This window comes from Leptodactylus fuscus, chromosome 1 (genome assembly GCF_031893055.1).
Source record: "Leptodactylus fuscus isolate aLepFus1 chromosome 1, aLepFus1.hap2, whole genome shotgun sequence".
Lineage (NCBI taxonomy): Eukaryota > Metazoa > Chordata > Amphibia > Anura > Leptodactylidae > Leptodactylus > Leptodactylus fuscus.
Genome location: NC_134265.1, coordinates 254,018,838 through 254,042,613, shown reverse-complemented (window position 1 = coordinate 254,042,613; position 23,776 = coordinate 254,018,838). Strand labels below are relative to the sequence as shown.

Below are 23,776 nucleotides of genomic sequence, written 5' to 3'. Positions count from 1 at the left end.
GCAGGCAGCAACGGCAGGACAAAGGCCGCCTGCCGTTCACGCCACTGCCACTGCCTCTGCCACTGCCTCTGCCACTGCCACTGCTGACTGTGCTGGCGATGCACTCCAGAGGACGAGCCAGGACACCACTTCATCTGCCTCCGCCACTTTGTTGACTTCTCCCTCATCCTCCCCTGTTCCTGTCTTATCTCCTTCTCCTGCACCATCAAAGGCACCATCAGGCGCTTCTTTACAACAACCCACCATCTCTCAGACATTGGAGCGGCGGCAGAAATACATTGCTAACCACCCACACGCGCAAGCCTTGAACGCCAACATCGCTAAACTGCTGGCCCAGGAGATGTTGGTGTTCCGGCTTGTTGAAACTCCCGCCTTCCTGGACCTGATGGCAACTGCGGCACCTCACTATGCCGTCCCTAGCCGTCACTACTTCTCCCGGTGTGCCGTCCCCGCCTTGCACCAGCACGTGTCACTCAACATCAGGCGGGCCCTTAGTTCCGCGCTTTGCACAAAGGTCCACTTGACCACCGACGCGTGGACAAGTGCATGCGGACAGGGACGCTACATTTCACTGACGGCACACTGGGTGAATGTAGTTGAGGCTGGGACTGCTTCCCAAACTGGCCCGGTGTACCTAGTCTCTCCGCCTAACATTCCTGGCAGGGACACGAGAAGAACACCCCCCTCCTCCTCCTCTTCTACCGCCTCCTCCTCCGCCACCGCCTCCTCCTCCGCCACCGCCTCCTCCTCCGCTGTTAGATTGACCCCAGCTACGAGTTGGAAACGTTGCAGCACTGGCGTTGGTAGACGTCAGCAGGCTGTGCTGAAGCTGATCAGCTTGGGGGACAGACAGCACACTGCCTCCGAGGTGAGGGATGCCCTCCTCGATGAGACAGCAATATGGTTTGAGCCGCTGCACCTGGGCCCAGGCATGGTCGTTTGTGATAACGGCCGGAACCTGGTAGCAGCTCTGGAGCTTGCCGGACTCCAACATGTTCCATGCCTGGCCCACGTCTTCAACCTAGTGGTGCAACGTTTCCTAAAGAGCTACCCCAATGTTCCAGAGCTACTGGTGAAAGTGCGGCGCATGTGCGCCCACTTTCGCAAGTCGACAGTAGCCGCTGCTAGCTTAAAATCTCTCCAGCAACGCCTGCATGTGCCACAACACCGGCTTTTGTGCGACGTCCCCACACGCTGGAACTCAACGTTTCAGATGTTGAATAGAGTGGTTGAGCAGCAGAGACCTTTGATGGAATACCAGCTACAAAACCCTAGGGTGCCACAAAGTCAGCTGCCTCAGTTTCTCATCCATGAGTGGCCATGGATGAGAGACCTTTGTGACATCCTACGGGTGTTTGAGGAGTCCACAAGGAGGGTGAGCTCTGAGGATGCGATGGTGAGCCTTACAATCCCGCTCTTGTGTGTTCTGAGAGAATCCCTGATTGACATCAGGGATAACTCAGATCACACAGAGGAGTCAGGGATAGCATCCGATCCGTCACAGCTGGAGAGTAGGTCCACACATCTGTCCGCTTCATCGCGTTTAATGGAGGAGGAGGAGGAAGAAGAGTTGTCCGATGATGTGATGGTGATACAGGAGGCTTCCGGGCAACTTCGAATCGTCCCATTGTTGCAGCGCGGATGGGTAGACATGGAGGATGAGGAGGAAATGGAGATTGAACTTTCCGGTGGGGCCAGAGGAGTCATACCAACTAACACTGTGGCAGACATGGCTGAGTTCATGTTGGGGTGCTTTACAACCGACAAGCGTATTGTCAAAATCATGGAGGACAACCAGTACTGGATCTTTGCTATCCTTGACCCCCGGTATAAAAACAACATCTCGTCTTTTATTCCGGTAGAGGGGAGGGCCAATCGCATCAATGCTTGCCACAGGCAATTGGTGCAGAATATGATGGAGATGTTTCCAGCATGTGACGTTGGCGGCAGGGAGGACAGTTCCTCCAGTAGGCGACCAAGTTCTCACCGGTCCACACAAACGAGGGGCACACTGTCTAAGGTCTGGGACACCTTGATGGCACCCCCTCGCCAAAGTGCCGCCACAGAGGGTCCTAGTGTCACCAGGCGTGAGAAGTATAGGCGCATGTTGCGGGAATACCTTTCCGACCACAGCCCTGTCCTCTCCGACCCCTCTGCGCCCTACACGTATTGGGTGTCGAAGTTGGACCTGTGGCTTGAACTTGCCCTATATGCCTTGGAGGTGCTGTCCTGTCCTGCCGCCAGCGTCCTATCTGAGAGGGTGTTCAGTGCAGCCGGTGGCATCATCACTGACAAGCGCACCCGTCTGTCAGCTGAGAGTGCCGACCGGCTCACTTTGATAAAAATGAACCACCACTGGATAGAGCCTTCATTTTTGTGCCCACCTGTGTAAAGCACCCCAACATGAAACTCCATGTCTGTACTCAACCTCTCCAATTCCTCCGCATCCTCATACTCATCCACCATAAGCGTTGCACAATTCTGCTAATACTAGGCTCCCTCCAACATGATTTCCCCCAACTCTGCTGGTTAGAGGCTCCCTCCACCCTGATTTCCACCAACTCTGCTGGTTAGAGGCTCCCTCCACCCTGCTTTCCCACAACTCTGCTGGATAGAGGCTCCCTCCACCATGAATTTGCCCAAACTGGGCTGGTTAGAGGCTCCCTCCACCATGAATTGGTCCAAATTGGGGTTTTTAGAGGCTCCCTCCACCATGAATTTGCCCAAACTGGGCTGTTTAGAGGCTCCCTCCAGCATGAATTTGCCCAAACTGGGCTGTTTAGAGGCTCCCTCCACCATGAATTGGTCCAAACTGGGTTTTTTAGAGGCTCCCTCCACCATGAATTGGTCCAAACTGGGGTTTTTAGAGGCTCCCTCCACCATGAATTGGTCCAAACTGGGGTTTTTAGAGGCTCCCTCCACCATGAATTTGCCCAAACTGGGCTGTTTAGAGGCTCCCTCCACCATGAATTGGTCCAAACTGGGGTTTTTAGAGGCTCCCTCCACCATGAATTGGTCCAAACTGGGCTGGTTAGAGGCTCCCTCCACCATGAATTGGTCCAAACTGGGCTGGTTAGAGGCTCCCTCCACCATGAATTGGTCCAAACTGGGGTTTTTAGAGGCTCCCTCCACCATGAATTGGTCCAAACTGGGGTTTTTAGAGGCTCCCTCCACCATGAATTGGTCCAAACTGGGGTTTTTAGAGGCTCCCTCCACCATGAATTTGCCCAAACTGGGCTGTTTAGAGGCTCCCTCCACCATGAATTGGTCCGAACTGGGTTTTTTAGAGGCTCCCTCCACCATGAATTGGTCCAAACTGGGGTTTTTAGGGGCTCCCTCCACCATGAATTGGTCCAAACTGGGGTTTTTAGAGGCTCCCTCCACCATGAATTTGCCCAAACTGGGCTGTTTAGAGGCTCCCTCCACCATGAATTGGTCCAAATTGGGGTTTTTAGAGGCTCCCTCCACCATGAATTCGTCCAAACTGGGGTTTTTAGAGGCTCCCTCCACCATGAATTTGCCCAAACTGGGCTGTTTAGAGGCTCCCTCCAGCATGAATTGGTCCAAACTGGGGTTTTTAGAGGCTCCCTCCACCATGAATTGGTCCAAACTGGGGTTTTTAGAGGCTCCCTCCACCATGAATTTGCCCAAACTGGGCTGTTTAGAGGCTCCCTCCACCATGAATTGGTCCAAACTGGGTTTTTTAGAGGCTCCCTCCACCATGAATTGGTCCAAACTGGGGTTTTTAGAGGCTCCCTCCACCATGAATTGGTCCAAACTGGGGTTTTTAGAGGCTCCCTCCACCATGAATTTGCCCAAACTGGGCTGTTTAGAGGCTCCCTCCACCATGAATTGGTCCAAATTGGGGTTTTTAGAGGCTCCCTCCACCATGAATTGGTCCAAACTGGGGTTTTTAGAGGCTCCCTCCACCATGAATTTGCCCAAACTGGGCTGTTTAGAGGCTCCCTCCAGCATGAATTGGTCCAAACTGGGGTTTTTAGAGGCTCCCTCCACCATGAATTGGTCCAAACTGGGGTTTTTAGAGGCTCCCTCCACCATGAATTGGTCCAAACTGGGGTTTTTAGAGGCTCCCTCCACCATGAATTTGCCCAAACTGGGCTGTTTAGAGGCTCCCTCCACCATGAATTGGTCCAAATTGGGGTTTTTAGAGGCTCCCTCCACCATGAATTGGTCCAAACTGGGGTTTATAATGGCTCCCTCCACCATGAATTTGCCCAAACTGGGCTGTTTAGAGGCTCCCTCCAGCATGAATTGGTCCAAACTGGGGTTTTTAGAGGCTCCCTCCACCATGAATTGGTCCAAACTGGGGTTTTTAGAGGCTCCCTCCACCATGAATTTGCCCAAACTGGGCTGTTTAGAGGCTCCCTCCACCATGAATTGGTCCAAACTGGGGTTTTTAGAGGCTCCCTCCACCATGAATTGGTCCAAACTGGGGTTTTTAGAGGCTCCCTCCACCATGAATTTGCCCAAACTGGGCTGTTTAGAGGCTCCCTCCACCATGAATTGGTCCAAACTGGGGTTTTTAGGGGCTCCCTCCACCATGAATTGGTCCAAACTGGGGTTTTTAGAGGCTCCCTCCACCATGAATTTGCCCAAACTGGGCTGTTTAGAGGCTCCCTCCACCATGAATTGGTCCAAATTGGGGTTTTTAGAGGCTCCCTCCACCATGAATTGGTCCAAACTGGGGTTTTTAGAGGCTCCCTCCACCATGAATTTGCCCAAACTGGGCTGTTTAGAGGCTCCCTCCAGCATGAATTGGTCCAAACTGGGGTTTTTAGAGGCTCCCTCCACCATGAATTGGTCCAAACTGGGGTTTTTAGAGGCTCCCTCCACCATGAATTTGCCCAAACTGGGCTGTTCAGAGGCTCCCTCCACCATGAATTGGTCCAAACTGGGTTTTTTAGAGGCTCCCTCCACCATGAATTGGTCCAAACTGGGGTTTTTAGAGGCTCCCTCCACCATGAATTGGTCCAAACTGGGGTTTTTAGAGGCTCCCTCCACCATGAATTTGCCCAAACTGGGCTGTTTAGAGGCTCCCTCCACCATGAATTGGTCCAAATTGGGGTTTTTAGAGGCTTCCTCCACCATGAATTGGTCCAAACTGGGGTTTTTAGAGGCTCCCTCCACCATGAATTTGCCCAAACTGGGCTGTTTAGAGGCTCCCTCCAGCATGAATTGGTCCAAACTGGGGTTTTTAGAGGCTCCCTCCACCATGAATTGGTCCAAACTGGGGTTTTTAGAGGCTCCCTCCACCATGAATTGGTCCAAACTGGGGTTTTTAGAGGCTCCCTCCACCATGAATTTGCCCAAACTGGGCTGTTTAGAGGCTCCCTCCACCATGAATTGGTCCAAATTGGGGTTTTTAGAGGCTCCCTCCACCATGAATTGGTCCAAACTGGGGTTTTTAGAGGCTCCCTCCACCATGAATTTGCCCAAACTGGGCTGTTTAGAGGCTCCCTCCAGCATGAATTGGTCCAAACTGGGGTTTTTAGAGGCTCCCTCCACCATGAATTGGTCCAAACTGGGGTTTTTAGAGGCTCCCTCCACCATGAATTTGCCCAAACTGGGATGTTTAGAGGCTCCCTCCACCATGAATTGGTCCAAACTGGGGTTTTTAGAGGCTCCCTCCACCATGAATTGGTCCAAACTGGGGTTTTTAGAGGCTCCCTCCACCATGAATTGGTCCAAACTGGGGTTTTTAGAGGCTCCCTCCACCATGAATTTGCCCAAACTGGGCTGTTTAGAGGCTCCCTCCACCATGAATTGGTCCAAATTGGGGTTTTTAGAGGCTCCCTCCACCATGAATTGGTCCAAACTGGGGTTTTTAGAGGCTCCCTCCACCATGAATTTGCCCAAACTGGGCTGTTTAGAGGCTCCCTCCAGCATGAATTGGTCCAAACTGGGGTTTTTAGAGGCTCCCTCCACCATGAATTGGTCCAAACTGGGCTGGTTAGAGGCTCCCTCCACCATGAATTGGTCCAAACTGGGCTGGTTAGAGGCTCCCTCCACCATGAATTGGTCCAAATTGGGGTTTTTAGAGGCTCCCTCCACCATGAATTGGTCCAAACTGGGCTGTTTAGAGGCTCCCTCCACCATGAATTGGTCCAAACTGGGTTTTTTAGAGGCTCCCTCCACCATGAATTGGTCCAAATTGGGGTTTTTAGAGTCTCCCTCCACCATGAATTGGTCCAAACTGGGCTGTTTAGAGGCTCCCTCCACCCTGCTTTCCCACAACTCTGCTGGTTAGAGGCTCCCTCCACCATGAATTGGTCCAAACTGGGCTGTTTAGAGGCTCCCTCCACCATGAATTGGTCCAAACTGGGTTTTTTAGAGGCTCCCTCCACCATGAATTGGTCCAAACTGGTGTTTTTAGAGGCTCCCTCCACCATGAATTTGCCCAAACTCTGCTGGTTAGAGGCTCAATCCACCCTGATTTTCAAAACAAATGTTGGTGCCAACCTCAACTTACTACAAGGGCCAAATTCACTGCTGGTGACAAGCTCTCCTCACTGCAAGTGCCAAATACACATGTTTCAAGGTGTTTTCCTACTGTCAGAGAGGTGGTATTGAGTGTGTAAAGTGTGTAGTTGTTAGGCTGTGATGTTGGGGTAATAGAGGGTCTTTGGTGTGTTAGATGCCCCCAGACATGCTTCCCCTGCTGTCCCAGTGTCATTCCAGAGGTGTTGGCATCATTTCCTGTGGTGTCATAGTGGACTTGGTGACCCTCCAGACACGGATTTGGGTTTCCCCCTTAACGAGTATATGTTCCCCATAGACTATAATGGGGTTCGAAACCCGTTCGAACACACGAACATTGAGCGGCTGTTCGATTCGAATTTCGAACCTCGAACATTTTAGTGTTCGCTCATCTCTAGAGGTAAACAGATCTCAAGAATTTTGCAGTAGCATTGGGGTGAATATGTATGGGTCATATTAAGGGAGAATAGATATAGAGTTATAATACTGTCCATTGCCGATCTCCACCATGTGTATAGTAGTCATCGGAATTGGCAAATGTAGAAAGCTGTTCTGTTACCAAAAAATGTAATCCCTCGTTTGCATCAGTATTTGTATTCCGTTCGGACCCCCCCCCCCCCCCCGAACCGAATACGAAATGCATTGGCAAGCGCTGTGCAGTGAAAACACACAAACCCCATAGACTATAATGGGGTCCGTGTGCTTGCCACACACTGCCCACACAAATCATGTGGACAGGAAAGTAGATCGTAAACTACTTTCCTTCTGCATATTCTGTGCGGAGATCTGGCGGCAAGTACACGGACCCCATGATAGTTTATGGGGATCTGTGTGCTTTCACTGTCCAGCGCTTGCAATTGCGTTTGGTATTCAGTTCAGGGGGTTCCCCATGTGGGCTTCCCCGAACGGCATACAAACGCAGATGTGAATGAAGGGTAAGTGTTGGGGATCTTGGCCAGGGTGGAGCTTATGGGTATATCCAAGCAGTTCTGCTCTGTGCTGTTCTTGTAACTCCTACAGAGGAGAATGGGAGCTACAGAAACAACACTTTTAACTCTACTGTTTCTCTAATTATGAATCTCTCTGGGAATTAGCATTGCTGCCCTATGCTATTCCTCTAACACTCAGAGAGGTTTTTGGAAGCTTCCTAAATGTATAGCACAAATAAGTTATTTGCAAACAGAGCTACAGAAACAGTGTAGCACTATTCTCATTTATGGAAGTTATGGGAACAGTGTGGAGCAGCACTGATTGGCTGTTCCCATAAATCCCACTCTAGGAGTTGGGATGGGAAGCAGTTATTCCTATCACAGCAGTGATTTTCTGAGATGGGAATAAACCTTTTTAAGAAAGCAACCATGTTTTTCTAATCCTTTAAATACATGTCATGGCTGTAAGTGTTGGCACCCCTTTTTTTTCCAGAAAATAAAGTATCCCAGGAAATTATTGCATTTACACGTTTTGTTAAAGAAATGTTTATGTCCTTTGTTTGTATTGGAACAACACAAAAAAAAAAACAGAGTAAAAAGGCAAAAATGATATAATTTCACAGACAAAATTTCAGTCCCCTTCATCGTAATATTTGGTTGCACACGCTTTGGAAAAAATAACTAAAATCGATCACTTCATTTAACCATCAACAAGCCTTACGCCTCTTATCTAGAATTTTGGAACTCTCTTCTTTTGTTTCTGCTCCAGGTCTCTCATATTTGAAGGGTGCCTTCTGCCAACAACAATTTTAACAGGTGTTCAATGGGAGATTTAGATCCTGTCTCATTACTAGCCAATTCACAACTTTCCAGTGCTTTGTTTCCATCCATTTCTGGGTGCTTTTTAAAGTATGTTTGGGGGTCATTGTATTATCATAGTATTTTGATAATTAGTGTAATTTTCATCTTATTTTATGTTGCCTGTTTTTGCTGTTCAGATAATACTACATCCCAGTGGACCGTTGTCATTGAGCCTGTGTTTGATACAATCAAGATGAATGGCCTTTCGGGACGTGTAGACATCAAAATACCACAACTTCAGGTTGAACAGTCCCAGGACTTGAATATTGTTCCCGGTCAGCATTCCTATCAAATTATTACAAAAATTAATAAGGTAATTTTAAAAATGTTAACTATATTATTTGGTTTTAAGTCAGATTTTTCTGATTTTTTTTTTATTTTCTGGCAGCATTTAAATGATCAATTAACTCCTTCTCACCTTTCAAATCTCATAACTTTTTTATTTTTAATGTTTGCCGGACAAATTGTATTTTGTAATGGTATCATTTCTTATTCCATACGATGTACTGGGAAAGTGGAAAAAAAGCTAACACACCAAAATGCAGTTGGAATTTAATGAAACTTGTTATTTGTGGAGGTAAAGCTGTAAGTACATGATTACAATATCAAAGTCAAAGGATAAGTTTAATGGGGGAAACGGTGCTGTTTAAAGGAAACTCTAGTACCCTGTTGGGCCACCTCTAGTCTGCATACAAGTTGAGATATGCTTGGTCATGGAGGCATATCACGTTTGCCCGTATATATTGCAGCTGGGCCTGTAGATTTTGCATACTTGTAGGCTCATCCCAGAGGAGTAACTTCTTGATTGTTGATAAATCTGGTGACTGGGAAGGCCAATGAAGTGTTGTAATCTGGCAAAGACATTCCACTTGGAAGCCCTGCAATGCGAGGCAACACACAACTACAGGATGGTTTGTACATATCGCTGAGCTGTTAGTGTTCACTGTATCACTACTATTTGATATATTATTTTATAATAAATTAGATGCATAACTTGTTGTGCATTGACTTTTTTAGGAATTCAGTCGCTGTGTTTTTTTCTTTAGTTTTGCGGAGCTTTATTACTTTTATCTGGCCATGACTGTTAGCCGTTTATAAAAGACTCAGAGTCGAAGCAGGAGTTGGGCTTAGAAAACTAGAGGGGTCACAGTCGGCCCTTTGGCCTACTGATTGCACAGCCCTGGAAAGCTTGAAGACAACATTGTGGAGCTGCACTGGTGAGTGCAGTCCTCTCAAAGTTGTTACAAAACACAATTAGATTACAATTCACCGCCATGTTATAAATGTGGATGTCCATGAGCATTGATACCAGGAACACAAGAAAACCCTTGGACCTCCAGGGTGTGATATCTGTTGCTAATTTTGTTGCTAAGTTTATTTTTGGTGCTCGATCCTACTCCTTTTCTCTCAAAGTTGTTACCTAGCTTTCCTAGACTCCAGAATGCGAGACCTGCCTAATTATGCAATGATAAATCCCCATTTCTCATATTGTAAAATAACTAGCCTGATTTGTTATCCAGAATCCTAGAAAGAATGCATGCGATGCTGCAATGAAAAATCCTCCATATTGTATGTAGGCAGATTTGCCTTTCAGGGAACGCTGAGTAATGGGTACTCTTGAATGCTAAATCTACGTAAATAAATTCTCCCGCTTGTGTTATTTTTCTTTCATAGCCTGCCGGATTTCCCTTCCGGACTTTTGGTAAAGCTGGGTAAATACGGTAGCATGTGCAGCTGTTATCAGTGAATTCTATTGTTTATGCGTGCTCATAACACATTCAAGACTAAAATATTATCTTTTTGGACCTGGTGACTCCATGGTTAATTACTCAGTTATTTAGGAAAATTTCTGTGGTTTTGTTACGTATTACCTTAGATCTGTGCATGGCATCCCCTTTAATTTCTGCAACTTAAAACACAGATAAGGCTTATGGCTTTAATGACCAGGATGTTACGAGAGAAGATCAGCACAGCTGTAATAAAGAATGTTGTAAATGCTATCAAACACAGCTTTCCTAGATTCAGTAGATGACAAATAAACATTTCATCCCCTATCCCATACAGAAGGTGAACTAGATAAGAACAATTAAAGGGATTCTATCATTAAAATCACATTTTTTTGTTGTCCTCTGTAATTTCACATGACGCTGCAGCAAGTTAACCAATTGCAGAAGTTTAAAGGGGCTCTATCAGCAAAATTATGCTAATGGAGTCCCATATATGCGTGAATAGCCTTTAAAAAGGCTATTCAGGCACCGTAAATGTTATATTAAACCCCGGTCCCGTTTTTAAATAAAAGCATTAAAACGTATATGCTAATCGTACCTGAACGTGCACCATGGGCGGGGATGCACGGTGCGGCGTCAGCTTCGGGCACGCCTACCTCTTCTGTCTTCTTGTAGTGACGCCCTCTGGTTCTGTGTCTTCTTGTCTTCAAATCTCGCGCCTGCGTAGTAGCGCTTGCTTCCGAAGCGCTACTGCGCAGGCTCACTCGCCATTTTACTTAATGGCAGTTCGTGAGTGTACTGCGCAGTAGCGCTCCGGAGGGAAGCGCTACTAAGCAGGCGCGGGATTTGAAGACAAGAAGACGGAAGAAGACACGGAACCAGAGGGCGTCACTACAAGAAGACAGAAGAGGTAGGCGTGCACGAAGCTGAAGCCGCACCGTGCATCCCCGCCCATGGTGCACGTTCAGGTATGATTAGCATAAATGTTTTAATGCTTTTATTTAAAAACGGGATCAGGGTTTAATATAACATTTACGGTGCCTGAATAGCCTTTTTAAAGGCTATTCATGCATGTGTGGGGCTCTTTTAGCATAATTTTGCTGATAGAGCCCCTTTAAGTTAACTCTGCTACATCTGTATATTGTAAAGTTTGTTCCCTTCACCTGCATTATTGAGTCATGAAAAAATAAAAGTTTACTTGCCCTTTAAGATATAGAATCAGTTTTAGATATAAGTATATAGTAGTAATTGCTTGATTCATTCTTTTATTTTGTTTCAGAATACACCTGTAGACTTGTGGTGGCCAAATGGTTATGGACTTCAAACAGGCTACAATATGTCTGTCATATTTCATTTTGAGGGTGAATACATTATAGAAAAAGCAGCAAAGGTTTGTAAAAAAATTTTCTACTGTTGGGAAATTCAAAATTTTTTTTTTTTTTTCCTGGTCATTTACTAAGTAAACCCTATATGCTAAATTTCAGAGTAGACGCAAAAAATAACTTGCATTTTACAACATAAGAAATCCAGCAAGGCATTCAGATACCTGACTTTTTTTTGAAGTGTATGTCTATATTGACTACGGTATATTTGAATTTTGTGTAACCTCCTGTGTAACCAAAGGGGGTCTAAAAATACAAGTAAATAAAGAATTCAAGTTGTTACAAGTATTAAGAAAATGAACAAAACTATAACATGCAAATCACCCCCTTTGTTTCCCTAGGTGACATATATGTATATATATATATATATATATATTAAAAATAAATAAACATATGCATATCCCCGTGTCTTGAAATACCTTAGCTATTAAAATATAAAAATATTTATCCCTTAGGGTAAAAAAAAAAAAGCATATTACCTCCTAAAAAAAAATTGAATAACAGGTGATTAAAGAGTCAGGTGTTCCCTAAAATCTTACCAATAAAAAGTACATTTTGCCCTGCATAAAGACACTTTACTCAGCTCCGTACATAGGAATATGAATATTTATGGGTGTCAAAATATGGCAGTGCAAAAAAGTTATTAAGCAATCATTTTAACCTTTTTAAAAGGCATTAAAACATGAAAATGCAGACCTGACATACACAATACAGGCAACTTGTCTTTTTTTTTGCCACATGGCAAGAGTCTTGTAAAAACTAAACATTTAAGAAACTGGAGAAAATGCATTTTTCCCCATCATTCTAATTTTTTTGTTTGTTTCAACTTGTCAGTATACTGCAGAGAATATTAAATGGTGTCATTGCAAAGTATAATTTGTCCCATAAAAAAATAGTCTGCCAAACCAAGAATTTGCCCGGTCTTTCCAGGGTTAAGGCAGTTTTCTCTCCACTAGAGGTCATGAACTATTGCTAGGATGTGCTTTATGACTGATTTTCAGAATGAAGGCGCTGCAGGTTCTTTAGCATGAGTTCTGATGCTACAGCTTTGTGGTGCGGATTCTGCAGTGATTTATCCAAGAAAATGTGGGTAGGATTTTGAAAATACTGTCCACGTGTCGTGGACAAACTCAGGTGCTGCAGACTGTCAAATCCTCAGCGTGCTTATTATGTTGCAGAAATTCCAGACTTTCACCACAGATTTCATCCCTCACTGTATTAAGCCAAAATCCTATCCTACTAATATCATAAATGTGAAAGTTTGGATGTTTGTGTGTTTGTTAGTCAATCACACAAAAACGGCTGATCGGATTTGAATGAAATTTGGCACATAGGTAGATTGTAACCTAGATTAAAACATAGTCTACTTTTTATCCCGGTAAATGACATGGCTTCACGACTGTTATGAATTTATGTTCATATACTATATTAAGCAGCTCTAGGCAGCACCTTATCTCAGCATAGGATAAAGCCAGGGCTGTTATCTATGTGTAAACACACACTAACCCTCAGTGAATACTGTACACATATTTGCATATTATCTGATCTGCTCCAGGCTGACACACTAGATGGGAAAACACCTTTAATCCAAATTGGCAGTTTGCTACTTTTAAACATGCCGGGAAAAAGAGAATCTAATTTGTTACAAAATTCTAAAACAACGACAGCTATGGAGGTAGCCAGAAGTCACAGAGTTCTCCTCAAGCAGAGCTGACGGGGATCATCGGCACCAACAACACGCTCATCATATGGTGTCCCAGTGAGCTGATGAGACGCCGGAGGAATCACAGGCACAGCGCGAGGAATGAGTTCTGTGGCAGGCCAGCTTAAGGCTGGTCTTACACAACCAGAATTTGCGGATCCGCAGCACAAATTTCACTGAAAAAACGCATTCCTCTGACGACCGTGCTCATCCGCAAAGATGATTCGCAAGGCTCTGTATGCATCCGTTTTTCTGCGGATCCGCAAAAAACAATACACAACCCATGCATAAATCTTCTGTGTTGCTATGACAGTTCGGTGATCCTGTTCTTCTCATGTCTGGCGACTTCTGTGCATGGATCCATTTACGGTGGACACTCAGGTAAATAACCCTTTGATAATTGCTCATGTCACCCCAGGTACCTTTGTTGTCCCCATTTTCGTGTGTCATTTTCAACCCGTATGCCATAGCTTGTATCGATACCATGTTTCCCCGAAAATAAGACAGTGTTATAGTTATATTAAATTGTTGCCCTAAATATAGGACCTGTCTTATTTTCGGGGGACGGCTTATTACAACCGGCAGTCATGCCGGCACTTCCTTAGCGGAGCTCCGGCATGACTGCTAGTTGTAGGTAGTGTAGGGGAAGGGGAGAAGGTATCCTACTTACCTTTCCCATCTTCCTAGCAGCGCTGGTGCTGCTGCTCGTCCGGCAGTGGTGGGTGGGGCTTAGAGAGACTTCGGAGGCGGGGCTTAGCGATCCTCACTTCACTGAGACAGCAGCTGGCTGGATGCCGTGCTCTGTGTGCACAGAAAAGTCAGCTGCTGTCTCTTCTGTATGCCGGCTGCTGCCTCTGGGATGAGCTGGGAGAGCTCATCCTACAGCAGCAGCAGGGACAGTGGACACAACAGCAGAGGCAGCAGCCGGCTTTGCTGTGCACACGGATTCCCTAGTAGGTGGTAACTAACCCCCTCCCCATTGCCAATAGTCATTCCCTAGTAGGCAAGAACTAACCCCCCTCACTGGCAATAGTAATTTCCTAGCAGGCAATAACTAACCCCCCACCACTGCCAATAGTCATCCCAAGAAGACGCAAACCCCCCATTAAACGCATTCAGTACATACCTGTACCATGGACAGGAGCTGTTCCACAAATTGCCAGGACATCTTCTCCTGTTGACGTCTGGCAGCTAATGGCTCCTCGGCTGTCATCTTCTTTTTCTCTCCTGCGCGCTGACGTAGTTCTGGCAGCGTCACAGTGTTGACATCCGCAATTACAGATACACACTGAACATGTGTTTGGTGTATCCGCAAAACTGCACACGCCCATAGACTTCTATTGGACCTTCCATGCCGTAAAAGTACGGCCATTACGGACATGCGATATACTGTCCGGACCACGGTTTTGGCGCGCCACACAACGGACAAAATCTACGGTGGTGTAAGAGGCCGCATAGAAAACAATGGGCCCGTAAATGGTCCACAATTTTAAACCCACAATTGCGGACCATTTGTGGTCTAAAACTACGGTCGTGTAAGACCAGACTAACAGCTGCCGAAAGACCGGAGCAAGCGGATGATCGACACAAACAACACACTCATCAGCGAGCTGCTGAGATCCTGGAACAATCACGGGCAGAGCGTGAGGAATTAGTTCAGTGGCAGGCCAGCTTAAGATCTGCCGAAACGCCGGAGCAGGCGAATCATCGATGCCAACAACACACTCGTTATATGGAGTCCCAGCGAGTTGCTGAGATGCCGGAATAATCACCGCCACAACATGAGGAATGAGTTCAGCGGCAGACCAGCTTGACAGCTGCCAAAACGCGAGAGTAAGTGGATCATCAACGACAGCAATGTGCTCATTGTATGGTGTCCCAGCAAGCCGCTGAGATGCCAGAACAATCACCGCCGTGTCGTGAGGAACAAGTTCATCAGCAGGACAGCTTAAGAGCTGCTGAAATGCCACAGCAGGCAATTCATCGATGGCAGCAATTTGCTGACTATAGGGGGATCATTGACACCAACAACACGCAGACGAAGTCGCGGGCAGAGACACACACACAAACGACATACAAGATACACGAGTGGAAAACTGGGCAATTCTTATAGGGCCAATACACAAACAAAAAATGAAATATACCCGTGCGAAGCCAGGTCCTTCTGCTAGTCCACAAATATTTTGGAATATTTGTGGTGAGATCTGTGGTGAGAAAATTTATATACACTTAAATTTATATGCACAGTGATTCCATCACTCACTTGTGAGTTCTGTTGATGGTTCTGTTTTCTTTCTTTTTTTTCTCTGCATTCTATGTTAAGGTTTTCATTTTCTTTCTTTGCAGATTTATTTCCGTACTGTTGAACTGGTTGAGGAGCCAATTGAAGGCTCTCCTGGGCTCTCTTTCTACATGAAAATTAATGGACTTTCCATTTTCCTCAAAGGATCCAACTGGATACCGGCTGACTCCTTTCAAGACAGAGTCAGTCCTGACAAGTAATGGTCATGTTTGTCATAGTCTGACATTAAAGTATAAAATAGTTTTAACTTCTTTAGTATAAAAGATACTAAACTATTAGGTGCAAGGCATGGCGCATTTGATGTGGATTTTTGGTGTAATTTCTAACCAAATTCATATCAGATTTTACTACAATGTTATTGAGTGGGTTTTGGAAAACCCTAGTTTCACATAGCAGGAAAAAGACCTTGGCTTGTCCTATAAAACATGAATTTGCTGCTGAAATTTGCAGCGCATTTTACATGTGGACTTTGCTGACCTACAGTATAGCATATGTTTCCTCTTCTATTGGCCAAAACGTCTCCAAAAACGTTGTGCAGTTTTGCAAATAGGTCACAGCATACACTAGACAGAGACCAATATTCATGAGGGTTGTTCTCTACCAGCCTCCCTCCCCACTTCTCACAATAATTGATGGGCTGCTGTGAATGAATGGAAGCAGCCGGCTGCTTAAGCCCCTGCGTGCCGGTTGCGTCCATTCATTCCTATGGGTGCATGCTATTTGAAATGGGAATTCCGAATAGTACTCTCACATATCTAGTCATGTCTTATATATCTGGCTGTTTTCATAGATCCATCATTAGACTAAAATCTATGAGGGATCTGAGAAAACAAGTGCAAAATGGCCATGAAAAATTTCCCTTTTTCAGTACAATTTTGTCCATCGGTCATCTAAATAGAGCCATATTCTGATGACCGTTCCAGTATATACTTGGAGGAAGATGAATATTAAAGGGGCACTATCATTAGGAAAAGTCATTTTTAACTAAGCACATACATGCATAGCCTTTAGATAGACTATTCCACACCTACCTTTAGTATGTAAATTGCCTCAATGGCTTTTGAATGAGCCAGTTTTTACTCATATGCTAATTAGCTTCCAACCAGCACAGGAAGTTCTCAGCAGCACTCGTCTCTGCTATTATCTCCTATGAGTGGGTGCAAACAGGAAGCTGAGTCATCATCATCAGCAACCTGTGCTGTATACACCCATAGGAAACAATAGGCAGAGTGGCTAATTAGCATATGAATAAAAACTGGCTCATTCAAAAACCACTGAGGAGATTTACATACTAAAGGTAGGTGTGGAATAGCCTTTCTAAAGGCCATGCAAGCATGTGATTAGTTAAAAATGACTTTTCCCAATTATGGAGCCCCTTTAAAGTCTGCAAACTTGTGCATGAACCTGACAATCATATTCAAGTAAATTTCTGCTGACTGGTCAATACTGCTGAAACAATAATACAAATACAGTCACATACATACAGTAATAAAGATACAGTTGCAGCTTGGAGTCTATTGATATTACACTTTCAACTGTCTTCTAAAAAGGACTATAAGAAGTCTTGTCCTTTTGGCCTAAGAAGACCTGGGCATGAATAGCCAAATTGTAGCATTTTGAAGTATCCTCAAGTGGTCAAATTAAAGGGGCTCTATCAGCAAAATTATGCTGTATAAGCCCCACATTTGCGTGAATAGCCTTTAAAAAGGCCATTCAGGCATTGCTAATGTTAAATTAAACTACACCCCTGTTTTAAAATAAAATCATGCTGATAGTGCCCCACATATGCATGAATAGCCTTTAAAATTGTGCACGCTGGGCGGGCATGCACGGTCCGACGTCATCTTTAGCCATGCCTACATCTTCTTTCTTCTTGCAGCGATGTCCTCGGGTCCCGTCTTCCTCGTCTTCTTCTTCCGACGTCATTGCTTGTAATACTGCGCCGGCGCAGTAGTAGGGGAACTGAGCTTACTGAGCATACTCAGTCCCCCTGCTACTGTTCCCCTGCTACACCTCGGGTCCCGTCTTCCTCATCTTCTTCTTCCGGTGATATTGCTTGTAATCCCGGGCCGACGCAGTAGCCCTACTGTTCCCCTGCTACTGCACTGGCGTGGGATTACAAACAATGATGCCGGAAGAAGAAGACGAGGAAGACGGGACCTGAGGACATCGCTGCAAGAAGAAAGGAGATGTAGGTGTGGCTAAAGATGACGTCGGACCGTGCATGCCCGCCCAGCATGCACGATTTTAAAGGCTATTCATGCATATGTGGGGCTCTATCAGCATGATTTTGCTGATAGAGCTCCTTTAAATAAAAAGGCCCCATTAATTTTCCATGTGTATATTTGTGTGTGTAAATCTGTGCTGTAGCAATTTTGAAAACCATGGGGGGAAAAAGTTGATTTTCTGTAGATATGTTAGCATGTTTCTACATAAACATTGCCCCCAATTTCTATATACTACAGGCTCCGTAATCTGCTACAGTCAGCGATTGATGCTAATATGAATGCTCTTCGCGTGTGGGGTGGAGGAATATATGAGAGTGATGAATTCTACAACATTTGTGATGATTTAGGAATAATGGTAATCTGTTTTCTTATGCTGAATATTATAGGTTACAATGTGATCTGGCAAGAATCTTCAAACACTTACGTCTGCAATTGTTGGCTTATTACCCTATCGTGTTATGTATCTACGGTAATAAAAAAGTCTGTTTCCATCAGTGGCCAAATAGAGGAGAGCAAATAAAACAACAGTAGACATCCTCCTTTGAGGACCCTGGCCATGTCGTCTTTTTGGGTTTTTTTTTCCCACTGTCCTTTTCACATAGCGCCAGCATTTCCATAGGTGTAATTGATATGCTGCGATATGCAAAAACTCAATGGTGTTTGAACTTGCAGATATTTTTTTTCCTTGTGTGACTTTTGATTATAGATTTAGAATTTAGGCTAGGGCCACATGGCGACGTTGGCTGGATTAGCAAAGATGGAAGTGTCAATGTTTCTGCAACCTTTCCAAAAAACTCAAATTATGTTCGACTTTTTTGCAACTAGAAATCACAGTGTGACTCCATTCACTAATGTAAGTGAAGGAGTTGCAGAACATATCAGTGATCTTTGGTTGCCTTATATTCAGATAAATAATGCTAGCACATAACTTTCTCACCTTTTCAGTTTTTTATTCTGATCCTATGTCAAATCTGAACAGCCAAAACAATGACTGTGTGAACTGCCTAACTGAGACCAGTATCAAAATTTGTTCCCATTAAAATTTGCTTTTACTTTTTTCCTTAAAACTACTTAGATACCTTGGCAGCATTGACCACAGCATCTAAGGGGTAAGCCTAGATTCACATGCAGGGAGAGGGACTAGTGACTAACTAGCAAATTAGTCTTCTATGATGCTATGAGTCCCTACCTCCCAGCTACAAACTGTTCCATAGTGATTACATGGGGGGAGGCACAGACATCTAGCATCATAGATGAGTTATGCTAGAAGTCCCTGAATATACTGTTCAAACCGGGAAATCTGGCACTCACACGGGCTGAGTTTCATGGATGAAACAATGGTGTTATTTTTGGTGCCTGATATGCTATTTGGGTTCTGCACTGTCGAGAGGGCAATGTCAGGCAGGAGCAGACAAGGGGTGTGACTCTGAGCTCTGACACTGGCTGCCTCTATTTGAGCTCAGAATCACACATTCTCGCCTGACACTGCCCTGCTGACATTACAGAGCTTAAATAGCATATCAGGCATCAAAACGAACTGCGCTTGTTGCTCGAGAACAGTGGAGGCTAGAGAAAAAAATCCAACTGCTCTGATATTAGTGAAGCAGCGACTATTCACAGATGAAAGAACTAGAATTGGTGGAGGTGGTGAAAGGTCTTTTTTGAATGCTGATATCCTGGAATACGCTTTTAGTAATAGCAGAGAGCACATGTATTTATGTACATTAATGTATTTTCACTTTTGCAGGTCTGGCAAGATTTTATGTTTGCATGTTCCCTTTATCCAACTGATGATTGGTTTCTGGATATAGTACGAGACGAACTGATTCACCAGGTATCTTGTCACATGTGCCAGGGAAGGTGGGAGGGGAATCAAATTTTTACTGTGTTTACCGCGTGGTATTCGACCGAGTACGAGTATTACGAATACCGTAGTATTCGATCGAATACCTACTTGATCGAATACTACTCGCTCATCTGATTGCCTCTGATCCGCTATTCACCACTCTACCAGAATGGGAGTCACTCATACTACAGATCATTGCAAGTGCATCATCCCTTCTGTGCATTCAATATGCCTTGTTTAGAACATAGGTATTGGGGTTCTCTTCATGGAATACTGCTGTTTTAAGTACTGAATATCCATTTAATAATAATCTTTAATAATTTCTCTTTGCACAAGTTTTCAGTGTTCTTTTGAAATTGTAGCACTTGATTAGAGATGAGCGAACACTAAAATGTTCGAGGTTCGAAATTCGATTCGAACAGCCGCTCACTGTTCGAGTGTTCGAATGGGTTTCGAACCCCATTATAGTCTATGGGGAACATAAACTCGTTAAGGGGGAAACCCAAATTCGTGTCTGGAGGGTCACCAAGTCCACTATGACACCCCAGGAAATGATACCAACACCCTGGAATGACACTGGGACAGCAGGGGAAGCATGTCTGGGGGCATAAAAGTCACTTTATTTCATGGAAATCCCTGTCAGTTTGCGATTTTCGCAAGCTAACTTTTCCCCATAGAAATGCATTGGCCAGTGCTGATTGGCCAGAGTACGGAACTCGACCAATCAGCGCTGGCTCTGCTGGAGGAGGCGGAGTCTAAGATCGCTCCACACCAGTCTCCATTCAGGTCCGACCTTAGACTCCGCCTCCTCCGGCAGAGCCAGCGCTGATTGGCCGAAGGCTGGCCAATGCATTCCTATGCGAATGCAGACTTAGCAGTGCTCAGTCAGTTTTGCTCAACTACACATCTGATGCACACTCGGCACTGCTACATCAGATGTAGCAATCTGATGTAGCAGAGCCGAGGGTGCACTAGAACCCCTGTGCAAACTCAGTTCACGCTAATAGAATGCATTGGCCAGCGCTGATTGGCCAATGCATTCTATTAGCCCGATGAAGTAGAGCTGAATGTGTGTGCTAAGCACACACATTCAGCACTGCTTCATCACGCCAATACAATGCATTAGCCAGCGCTGATTGGCCAGAGTACGGAATTCGGCCAATCAGCGCTGGCTCTGCTGGAGGAGGCGGAGTCTAAGGTCGGACCTGAATGGAGACTGGTTTGGAGCGATCTTAGACTCCGCCTCCTCCAGCAGAGCCAGCGCTGATTGGCCGAATTCCGTACTCTGGCCAATCAGCACTGGCTAATGCATTGTATTGGCGTGATGAAGCAGTGCTGAATGTGTGTGCTTAGCACACACATTCAGCTCTACTTCATCGGGCTAATAGAATGCATTGGCCAGCGCTGATTGGCCGAATTCCGTACTCTGGCCAATCAGTGCTGGCCAATGCATTCTATTAGCTTGATGAAGCAGAGTGTGCACAAGGGTTCAAGCGCACCCTCGGCTCTGATGTAGCAGAGCCGAGGCTGCACAAGGGTTCAAGCGCACCCTCGGCTCTGATGTAGGAGAGCCGAGGGTGCACTTGAACCCTTGTGCACCCTCAGCTCTGCTACATCAGAGCCGAGGGTGCGCTTGAACCCTTGTGCACACTCTGCTTCATCAAGCTAATAGAATGCATTGGCCAGCGCTGATTGGCCAATGTATTCTATTAGCCTGATGAAGTAGAGCTGAATGTGTGTGCTAAGCACACACATTCAGCTCTACTTCATCGGGCTAATAGAATGCATTGGCCAGCGCTGATTGGCCAGAGTACGGAACTCGACCAATCAGCGCTGGCTCTGCTGGAGGAGGCGGAGTCTAAGATCGCTCCACACCAGTCTCCATTCAGGTCCGATCTTAGACTCCGCCTCCTCCAGCAGAGCCAGCGCTGATTGGCCGAATTCCGTACTCTGGCCAATCAGCACTGGCTAATGCATTGTATTGGCGTGATGAAGCAGTGCTGAATGTGTGTGCTTAGCACACACATTCAGCTCTACTTCATCGGGCTAATAGAATGCATTGGCCAGCGCTGATTGGCCGAATTCCGTACTCTGGCCAATCAGCACTGGCTAATGCATTGTATTGGCGTGATGAAGCAGTGCTGAATGTGTGTGCTTAGCACACACATTCAGCTCTACTTCATCGGGCTAATAGAATGCATTGGCCAATCAGCGCTGGCCAATGCATTCTATTAGCGTGAACTGAGTTTGCACAGGGGTTCTAGTGCACCCTCGGCTCTGCTACATCAGATTGCTACATCTGATGTAGCAGTGCCGAGTGTGCATCAGATGTGTAGTTGAGCAAAACTGACTCAGCACTGCTAAGTCTCTGCATTCGCATAGGAATGCATTGGCCAGCCTTCGGCCAATCAGCGCTGGCTCTGCCGGAGGAGGCGGAGTCTAAGGTCGGACCTGAATGGAGACTGGTGTGGAGCGATCTTAGACTCCGCCTCCTCCAGCAGAGCCAGCGCTGATTGGTTGAGTTCCGTACTCTGGCCAATCAGCGCTGGCCAATGCATTCTATTAGCCCGATGAAGTAGAGCTGAATGTGTGTGCTTAGCACACACATTCAGCTCTACTTCATCAGGCTAATAGAATACATTGGCCAATCAGCGCTGGCCAATGCATTCTATTAGCTTGATGAAGCAGAGTGTGCACAAGGGTTCAAGCGCACCCTCGGCTCTGATGTAGCAGAGCTGAGGGTGCACAAGGGTTCAAGTGCACCCTCGGCTCTCCTACATCAGAGCCGAGGGTGCGCTTGAACCCTTGTGCAGCCTCGGCTCTGCTACATCAGAGCCGAGGGTGCGCTTGAACCCTTGTGCACACTCTGCTTCATCAAGCTAATAGAATGCATTGGCCAGCACTGATTGGCCAGAGTATGGAATTCGGCCAATCAGCGCTGGCCAATGCATCCCTATGGGAAAAAGTTTATCTCACAAAAATCACAATTACACACCCGATAGAGCCCCAAAAAGTTATTTTTAATAACATTCCCCCCTAAATAAAGGTTATCCCTAGCTATCCCTGCCTGTACAGCTATCCCTGTCTCATAGTCACAAAGTTCACATTCTCATATGACCCGGATTTGAAATCCACTATTCGTCTAAAATGGAGGTCACCTGATTTCGGCAGCCAATGACTTTTTCCAATTTTTTTCAATGCCCCCGGTGTCGTAGTTCCTGTCCCACCTCCCCTGCGCTGTTATTGGTGCAAAAAAGGCGCCAGGGAAGGTGGGAGGGGAATCGAATTTTGGCGCACTTTACCACGTGGTGTTCGATTCGATTCGAACATGGCGAACACCCTGATATCCGATCGAACATGTGTTCGATAGAACACTGTTCGCTCATCTCTACACTTGATCATTTAAGTAATTACATTATGTATTGTTGAAGCAGCATTGAAGTTTTTTTTTTTGTATAATTATTTTTTTATGTGTGTTCCCAAAGAAAAACATTTCCACATTTCCGGACTCCTTGGCTTTTCCAAATGCTATAAACTATGACACAGTACCTGCTGAGAGGTACATTATTTACCAACGGTTCTGTTTCCCAGTGTTATGTTTATGCACTTCATTAAACAATATGTAAAGCATTGAAAATAAACAGGTTTTCCCACTAATCCTTTTGTACTGAGCAATTAATTTGAGCCCTATAGACAAAAATAGAGTGGTGGTCATGCATGTGTGGTAAATGAATTTGGGGTAAACCATATTCTCATGATTGCTGGAGACCCAGGCAATCGGACCCCTTAGCAATCAGGTACTTGATAGTGGGAAAGCCCATTTAATGTATATATGGAAGAAAATATTAATATTTCATTGGATATGTATCTTTTTGGTGATTATTCTAGATAAGAAGACTGAAATCTCACCCTTGTATTATTGTTTGGAGTGGGAATAATGAGAATGAGGCTGCCATTGCCACTAACTGGTTTTCAATACCTAGCTACATGAAAGAGGTTTATGTAAAGGATTATCTGACACTTTACATAAAAACTATCAGGGAGATTGTCCTTGAGGTAAGTACTTTTCTTATGTTTGCATGGTTATGATTTAAATAGGTTTTGTCCTCTCATCTGACACTCTCAATGTCACTCTGATATTCTTTCGAGATTGTATGAATACATTCCACATGGGACTTTTCTAAAGTAGTGTGACAGCACACACCCCCCTGAACAAAACTTCGGGACATGTCAATGCAACATGTTAGAAGTTTGTTTAAGTGACACGTATCCTTTTAACCCCTTCCCGACATGCGCCGTAA

At 45.4% G+C, this 23,776-nt stretch overlaps 1 protein-coding gene across 1 annotated transcript in view; it reads left to right on the top strand.

Annotated features, from left to right (window-relative positions):
• MANBA (mannosidase beta) overlaps positions 1-23,776 on the top strand; it is a 64,853-nt gene that overhangs the window by 14,158 nt on the left and 26,919 nt on the right. The window contains exons 6-11 of the mRNA XM_075285613.1: positions 8,426-8,601; positions 11,295-11,405; positions 15,446-15,597; positions 17,867-17,984; positions 19,377-19,463; positions 23,364-23,531. Of these exons, the coding sequence (XP_075141714.1) occupies positions 8,426-8,601; positions 11,295-11,405; positions 15,446-15,597; positions 17,867-17,984; positions 19,377-19,463; positions 23,364-23,531 (812 nt within the window). The remainder of the gene's footprint in view (positions 1-8,425; positions 8,602-11,294; positions 11,406-15,445; positions 15,598-17,866; positions 17,985-19,376; positions 19,464-23,363; positions 23,532-23,776) is intronic.